This window comes from Lagopus leucura, unplaced genomic scaffold (assembly GCF_019238085.1).
Source record: "Lagopus leucura isolate 7727_CA_CO unplaced genomic scaffold, USGS_WTPT01 50813-0_obj-0_obj, whole genome shotgun sequence".
NCBI lineage: Eukaryota > Metazoa > Chordata > Aves > Galliformes > Phasianidae > Lagopus > Lagopus leucura.
In genome coordinates this window covers 1-7879 of record NW_024969164.1, presented here as the reverse complement: position 1 = coordinate 7879, position 7879 = coordinate 1, and the positions used below count along the sequence as shown (strand labels likewise).

General features: G+C 56.9%; 2 protein-coding genes across 2 annotated transcripts; one reads left to right on the top strand and one right to left on the bottom strand.

Moving 5' to 3' along the window:
* The first annotated feature begins 248 nt into the window (after positions 1–248).
* LOC122194036 (caspase-3-like) lies at positions 249–3403 on the top strand. The gene is made up of 4 exons (XM_042894947.1): positions 249–450; positions 676–848; positions 2025–2154; positions 2718–3403. The coding sequence occupies exons 1-4, from the start codon at positions 249–251 to the stop codon at positions 3008–3010; spliced, it is 798 nt and encodes a 265-aa protein (XP_042750881.1). The 3' UTR covers positions 3011–3403.
* Positions 3404–4679: 1276 nt separating this feature from the next.
* On the bottom strand, positions 4680–7875 carry LOC122194037 (trans-Golgi network integral membrane protein 1-like; the record flags this gene model as incomplete). Its single annotated transcript, XM_042894948.1, has 3 exons — positions 4680–6582; positions 6693–6776; positions 7492–7875. Coding segments are annotated over 3 exons (474 nt in total), but the record flags the coding sequence as incomplete, so codon positions are not given.
* Positions 7876–7879: the final 4 nt, after the last annotated feature.

The window sequence follows — 7879 nt, the reverse complement described above, 5'->3', positions numbered from 1 at the left end:
CAGTCATCTCCCTGCAACCTGCTGCCCTCCCCAGCCCTTCTCTTCCCCAAGCTGAGTGCCCAGGGGTGAGCCCGGATCTCCTGCCCCTGTGACTCACACCCAGATGAAATCTGGCTCCGCAGCAGCTGACAGGCATTGCCCTGCAGGCACTGCATCAGCAGCAGACGTGTCCCGAAGGAGCACCCGGCTCTCGCTGCTCCTGCCCCAGGATTTAAAAGCCTCTGAGCCCTCCGAGGGGCCACCCCAGCATGTCCCGGCCACGGCAAAGCCAGGCTCTCATCATCGTCAACACTGATTTCCGCAGCAGTGATGGCGATGTGGGGCTCAGGCCCCGCAGAGGAGCCAGGAGGGAAGCTGAGAAGCTCTCTCATGTGCTGGCGCAGCTCAACTACAGGGTGAAGCTGCTGCACAACAGGACGGCCAAGGAGATGGAGGACCTCTACCAGCAAGGTGAGCCCCCAAACCGCCTTCCTGCTCCCGGCTCCCACCTCCACAGTGCCCCACATCACCGCCCAAAGGCAGTTTGGGATGGATAGGGACCAACCCTCACCCACACCCAGGCCCTTGTGGTCCCTTCATCACACAGCGGGGGCTCAGAGCCGGAGATGGGCCTCCCAGCACCCTCACACAGCACTCAGCTGGAGGCTGATAGCTGAGGGTGGCTGTGCCCCACAGAGTGTGGCCGTGAGCACGGGGATTACTTCGTGAGCATCATCTCCAGCCACGGGGAGGAGGGGGCCGTGTTGGGCTGTGACTGCAGGCCGCTGCGCCTCACCCGCATCTTCCGCACCTTGTCGGCACAGAACTGCCCAGTGCTCGCACAGACACCCAAGGTCTTCTTCATCCAGGTAACACCACTGCTGGGCAAAACTGCACCCCATCTTGTTGGCTCCGCACGCAGAGACAGGCACAAGCGCTGTTCTAATTTCAGACTTTGCTGCCCAGCTGCCATTCGCCACTCTGCTCTATCTTTGATGCTTTTGCTGATTCTCAGGTCACCTCTCCCCAGCTGGCAGCAGCCCCGTGCCCAGGACAGCAGCGCTTCCCCTGCCCCTGAGCGCCCTGCGTCCGCCTCAACTTTCACCAGGTTTCTCCCTTCCAGGAAAGGTGACCTTGCTGGGCTCAGCCTCCCTCCCAGATGCCAGCGGGGTGTTGATGAGTTGCTAAAAGTTGCCCTCAGATTCCATGACGTCGATATTTGGGCAAAGAGCAGCGTGGGGGGGGCTGGTTAGAAACACCCCACAGGAAGCGAGCCCCGGAGTGCTCCGTGGATTAGGGAGGATTAGATGAGAGCAAACAGTGCAGCAACCTGCAGCCTGGGCAGATCTCAGCAGGTCGGCTCTGCAGACGTGCAAATACACGGAAATCCTTGCGTGAGAGCAAGCACAGATCGCTGGTGGCACTCATTTCCTGCTGGAAAGAGGGCTTAGCCTGCATGCCTGGCTACAATAGGGGCCACCTCCAGCAGCCAGAACTGCAGACCAGGATGGGTGGCTGGTGCCTTTAGGGCTGTCCCCTTAGGGCATGCTGAGTGCCAGCGTGCTGCCGCTCCTTCCAGGCAGCCCATGAGGGTCCTGCAGGCAGTGATGCAGAGCAGAAGAGGCTCTCGGAGGGGGCTGTGTGTGTCCTCGGGGTGGTGCTCCTCATCATTGCCTGAAATCCCATCCTTGGAAGAAAGCTCCAACCATTGCATAGGATCAGTGACTGCTGTGCTCCAAGGGGAATCTCCCCAAGAGGGTTCTGGTGTCTGCTGGTGTAATCCTGGAGCCTGCAGGAACATGAGGGGAAGAGAGGCTGCCCCTCTCCTGGGGGGAGAGAGAATCACAGAACCATTAAGGTTGGAAAAGACCTGACACACCCAAGTTCAAACCCCAGCACAGCCCACCATGCCCGCTGTCCCTCAGTGCCACATCCCCACGGTTCTTCACAGGATGGGGGGGGGCACAGCAGCCCCAAAGCCCCCCTGGATCTCCCTTGTTCAGGAGCGGAGCACAGAGAAGCCAACGGCCATGTTCTGCCTGCAGGCATGTCGGGGGGCTGCGCTGGACCAAGGGGTGTTTGTGGAGACTGACGGCGGGCAGCCGGAGCCAGACAGCTTCTCAGAGTACCTGTGCATCCCCCCCAACACCGCTGTGATGTTCGCCTGCAGCCCCGGTGAGGAAACCCCCAGGGAGGGTCAGCAGGAGCAGGGTCAGCACCTGCGCTTCCGTGTTCCTGGGGGGGCCATGCGTGGCTGTAGGGTCATGGCAGAGCTGTCAGGCCGTGTGATCCTGCAGGGCTATGAGGGGCTGTAGGGCTGTGTAGAGCTGTAGGGCCATGTGGGGTGGATCACAATGAGCTGTAGAACCATGTGGGGCTGCAGGGCCATTTTGGGCTGTAGGGCCATGTGAGGCTGTAGGATCACAATGAGCTGTGGGATCATGGGGCTGTAGAGCTGTAGGGCCATGTGGGGTGGATCACAATGAGCTGTAGGGCCATGTGGGCTGCAGGGCCACAAGTCCTCCCCTCAGCCCCCCCTCTGTGCCGAGCAGACCTCCCGCTTTGCCCCCCCCCCCCATCCCACCCCCACTGCTCTCCTCTGGATGGTCGCAGTTTTTGTCCCTCTGACTCCGAGGCACCCAAACGTTCCATTTCCAGCACTTCTTTTTCCCATAAGGGGCAGCGTGAGGCCCTCCCTCCTCCCTCCATCACACCATTCCTCCCTCTGCATCCCCCAGGCTACGGCGCCTTCCTGAACCCCGCGGGATCCATGTTCCTGCAGGCCCTGCTGGCGGCGTTGGCTGGGGAGGAGCGCAGCCTGGCGCTGAGCCGCATGGCCACCCGCCTCAACGCGGCCGTAGCCCTGGGCTGCCAGGCCCGCGGCGCCTACGAGGGCTGCAAGCAGATGCCCTGCTTCGTCACCAACCTGCTGCAGGACATCTTCCCCTTCTCGGCTGCGGGTGAAGCCCTGCCCAGCACAGACACACAGGGAGGGACGGAGGAAGAGAGGCAGAAGCCTGCAGCCTCTTAAGGGGAAATGAAGAAACACGACAGAAACCCCAGCAGAAAGGTGCCCTGGGCTGTGCTGGAGCTGCCCAGGGTGTGAGGAAATTCTGGGGTGCGTCGTTCCCCCATCACGATGTACTGGGCTGGACGTCACCTGCTGCCCCATGGCAGCCTAGGCTGTGGCTGCGCATCCTCCAGCGGCGCTCACTTCTCCCCTCCGCCTCCTTCATGAAAGAGCCTCAGTGCTGTGAGCTCTGCTTTATCGATCCTGTTATCCGGGTGACCCTGCACAAAACACAGGCTTTTCTTCTGAGGGAGGAAAGGCCGATGTTTGCCTGCCTGCTGCTCTGCCCGCAAGGAAAACACGGCAGTGGTGTAAAGATGGCAGCAGGCCCAAGCTGTTGGTCCTTACGATTGATTCTTTGTTCCAAACCTAAAAAATAAACAGAGACCGATGGTCAGACCCAGCAGGTTGACTCAGACCGGGAGTCAGGGCACGGCTTTGGGAACGTTCACCAAGGCAGATCTCAGCTCACGACCAAAAGCTGCATCTTTGTGAACCTCCTCCTGCTGCGGGGAAGGGGAGGGTGATGCTCCATTGGGACGGAGGGGCTGGGACACCCCGTGGCCCCACGCTTTTGCTCAAGGCTTCCCCTTGTCTCTGGCACACAACCGAGCACAACGGAGCCTCCCCGCAGCGCCTGCACGGCTCACCCTGTGTGCTCAGCCATTAAATCTGCTTCGTCTCCACCCCGAGAGCCTCTCAGACAATCTGGGCTGGTGTTGGTATTTCTCAACCCTGAGCAGCACAGCTCTGATAGCAGAGCCCTGCCCTCAGAGAACTTCGGGCTCCATCAGCAGGACTTCGACCCTCGGCACACCGCTGGTGCCACGGCCCCGACAGCCCCGCGCTGCAGCGTCTCACGGCACTGCCTCTTGTTGGGGGACCTCCTGAGCTGCTCCCTCCCCGTGCACTGGCTCTGCCCGTAGCAAGAGAACAGTTTGGAGACCCCTGCAGCAGGTCAGGGTGAAGCTGGGCATGGGGCTTGGAGCTGTTGAAGGAGCCCGATTCTTGCTTCTCTGGGAAATGACACTGAAGGTGCACACAGCAGTGCTTCCACCCCTTAGGAAGGCTCCAAAGAGCCCAACACACCATCAAAGTTTTCATTTTTAATCTCCCATTTTCTCTGTTCTGCCTCCCCCAGGCTCTCAGCGACCCAGTCAAGGTGAGAAGTAAAAAACCACACACAGCCCCCTCCTCCTCCCAGCTCATCCTCTGCCACACTGGAGGCACAAGGGCAGAAAGTGGGGGAAAGTTCCACTGCAGGAGGCACCGCGCTGCACCTCGCCTGCCCGCAGCACCCTGCCCTGCGCTCCTCAGCCACCCGGCGCTGGATGCTGCTCCAAAAGCCTCCCTGTGGGCGAAGCAGGGAATGCAGACCCTCGCCTGCTGCTGACCAAGGGCCAGCTGGGTGAGAGGCAAAGCAGGCAGGAATTTTTCAAACAGCCTCCAAGCAAAAGGAATTCTCCTTCTGTTCCGGCTGCAGGGTGCTTGGTCGTGTGAGGGCTGAGCCTGCATCCACAAACAGAGGCTCTGCACAGAGCCCAGAGCATAAGCGATGATCAAAGAGAGTGGAGACGGGGCTTCAAAGCTTTTACAGACACGCACACACAGAACAGGGCTCACAACTCCGTATTTTTTTAAACCATTTATTGACTTTACCACACAGGGGAAAAAAAAAAAAAGTACAAAGCAATATAAAAATTCTGGTCCTTCAAAGCAAGTCGCGTTGCACTGCAGCAGGAAACAAACTGCACTGCTTTGCACCAGCAAGGCAGTGGGCCCAGGAGCAGCCCCACCTGGAGGAAACACGTACCCACAGACACCATCCCCACAGACACCACCATTCAGGGACGTGCCACGGCCAAAGGGAAAAGGCTTCGCGCTCCTTGAGCGGTTTGAAACACGTGGCACAAATCCTAACAGCATTAAGAAGGGAAAAGAAGCCCTAGGAGTCGTTCCCAGAGGTCCGAGGCAAGAGGGGCTTTCTCCCTCTCTCCCTCTGTGCTGGGAAATCAGAACACAGCTGTAGCCTTCATGGCCAGACAAGGGAACTTCCTGCCCTCGTCACCCCGCAGCTGTGGGCGGCTCACCCTTGGTGCAGGGCTGGGGACAGGCAGCCCCCCCCCGGCCTCACAGTGGGGACAGGACTCCTCTGTGCAGCTCTGGGGGGGATGAGCACCCATGTGAAGAGCCCTCCATGAGCCACAGCTGTCACTTTCTGCCCATTAGGAAAAACAAAGAAAGAAAGAAGCCAGGCAGGCACTTTACACACATCCTTCAGAAGCGCCCTGTCTCAAGTAAAACATCTTTGGAGCAGAACTACAAAAATAAGACCAGCAAAACAGCTCAGGAATCAACATGTTTTGCAGCCTTCAATACAACCAGTGCTAGTCCATCCCCGGCCCTCATTTCAGTGTCCCACAGCAAAGCTGAGAAAACAGCAATAAGCTGCTGGTGAGGTGAACATCAACCACATGAAACCTCCCAAAGCAGGGGAGCACAGAGCAGCAGGAGAGGAGAGAGGGGTTTGGGAGCTGCAGGACAAACCTTCTGCTCACAGCAGGAGCTGCGCCTCTCCTGCTGCAGAGCTCAGCACTGAAGGAGAGGAAGAGGTTTGAATGACTGTGAGTTTCATTCATCCCAAATGCTTCAGGACTGTCAACCACTCTGCATCATCACGATGACATTTTAACAACAGGGAACGCAGTCATCCTTGGAGGTGAAATTCGCTCCATCGCTGCAGCTGTTTGGCACAGAACCTCATAAGCCTGAGCGGCTCGCTTTCACAGCATCAAACTAATTGTCCTCATTAGTGCAAGCATCTCAGCTGCGAGGACCACGAGGGAACAGAGCCACACGGAGCACAACTGCCACAGGGCAAGTGAGGGAGTCTAAGACAGAACCGAGGGTCGAAGGCAGCTCCGTTAAATGCATTGAGCGAGGAGTGAGACGTGAAGCGAACATTGCCTTCATCACGGAGAGGAAGAAAAGAAACAAAGCCAGAGTCCTTGGCAGATCATTTCCAAGCTAGTGCAATCACGCTCCAACTTTAGCATCCAAATACAATGGACAGAGAAAGAGAACGTCCGTGCCTCCAGCAGGACAGCGCTGCTCACAGCAGCTCCGTGACTGAAAGGAATCACGTGGCTCATTTTGCAGGCGGATTTGTTTTCAAGAGGAGACGTCGGTACAGCAGATGGAAAGGCCCATTTCATTTGGACACAAAAGTTCTGTCAAGTGCCAGAGCTGGCTTCTCTTGGGCCACGTCTAGAAGCCAGGCACCCAAGCGGAAACCGGTTCAGGTAGTTGAGAAAGGAGAAACACATTTTTATGAAGTGAGAATCAAACATTACCAAGGTGCAGGTGCAAAAGTAAAAGCATTTCCCCTTCCTCCTGCTCTCCGAGGTCTGAAGACGACAGCAAAGCTACAATTCAGTGCTACAGCAGGCAGCCAGCTGGCGCGGCCCCGCCATTCCGGTCTCATCGCCACCAAGCACCTTTCTTCCACTGAATACCTGAGGAGGAATCTAGATCTGGAAAGGGAAAAAAGGAAAGCTAAAACGATGTGAAAGATGCACAAAAGACAAGAGAAGAAAAACAGTTTCAAGGGGAAAACAAGACGGACTTCTCCAAGCCCCCCTACCTTCTGATCCAGCCGCTGATAATCGCCGGATTTGGGCCGCCGGCCGCCCTTGGATCGCTTCCCTTCCAGTGCAAAAGCGATGATCTTTGGAGAGAGAGGCAGGGACAAGGTGAGCAGGACACCAACGACCTCCTGCAGTCTTTCTGACCTCTAACAGCTTTCTAGTGGGCCAATGAGAAGCCTCGCTTGCCTCCTTCTAAAAGCACTTGAAACAAACGTCATCGTTCAAAAGCAATAAGACTGAAAACAAGAAATCATGAGGCTTTCCCAACATGCAGAAAACAGTAAAAAAGCTGCTCCCTCTCCTACTTCAAAAACAGCTTTGCAGGAGGGAGAAAAACAGCAGAAAAGATGAGCATTGTCACTTGGGCTGCGTTCCCCCTGCAGTGCGAGTTAAAGACAAGCCTTTGGCAACCTGCTGCAGAAAACTCAGCATCTGTGAGAAACACGGAGCAGCTGCACGTCTTTTCCTTTTCTCCTCCCTCAGCTCCATTTCTCACTGCTGAAAATGCCCACTGGAGCCAAGGCCCCTCCATCTCCACCGAGATCCAAACGCTTTCCTGTTACAACACTCCTCCCTGCTCATCTCAAAGCTGTTGAGATCAAGGCTTCCAATTAAACATTAACCAAGCCCAGGCAGCAGGCAGGAGGCCTAAGCAGGAAGCAAAAGGCAAGAATGAGAGCAGCAAAGGGGAAAGATCTTCAGTGGAGCGTGCCCCACCTGCAGCACTGCCCAACGACTGGGAAGGAAGCTCTTAAACCACAGGGGGGAACCTGGGCAAGGAGCAGAGCCACTCACCTTCCGTTTGTTGTGATAGGCAACGTAGAGAGCAGCGACGATAATCGCCGTGGTCACCAGATAGGCGAAGAAGTGGCTGTTCTCTGACTTCTGCCCCGGAGAAATGGGAACACTCTTCTCTCTCTCCTTATTAAATAAGGCAGCACCGTTCCCATTTCCAACCCCATCCTCTTCCTCAGGGAGTTCGTCACCATCTGGAGAGCCTTCAGTGTCATGAACAGATGAAACTGATGGCGAGGATGGGCCGTTATTTCCCAGTGAGCCTGCCTGGGCGCCCTGGCTGCTGTCCTGTGTATTGGCATTGTCATGTTGCTGGTTGCTGCTGCTGCCTTGCTGGTCATCCTGGCTGTTGGTGCTGTCCTGGTGTTCATTATTCTGGCTGTTGGTG

Excerpts from the sequence above, each read along its gene's own strand:
- LOC122194036 (XM_042894947.1), top strand. The coding sequence starts at position 249 with ATGTCCCGGCCACGGCAAAGCCAGGCTCTCATCATCGTCAACACTGAT. Across the intron at positions 451-675 it reads GGAGGACCTCTACCAGCAAG|AGTGTGGCCGTGAGCACGGG; the intron begins GTGAGCCCCCAA and ends TGTGCCCCACAG. Across the intron at positions 2,155-2,717 it reads GATGTTCGCCTGCAGCCCCG|GCTACGGCGCCTTCCTGAAC; the intron begins GTGAGGAAACCC and ends TGCATCCCCCAG.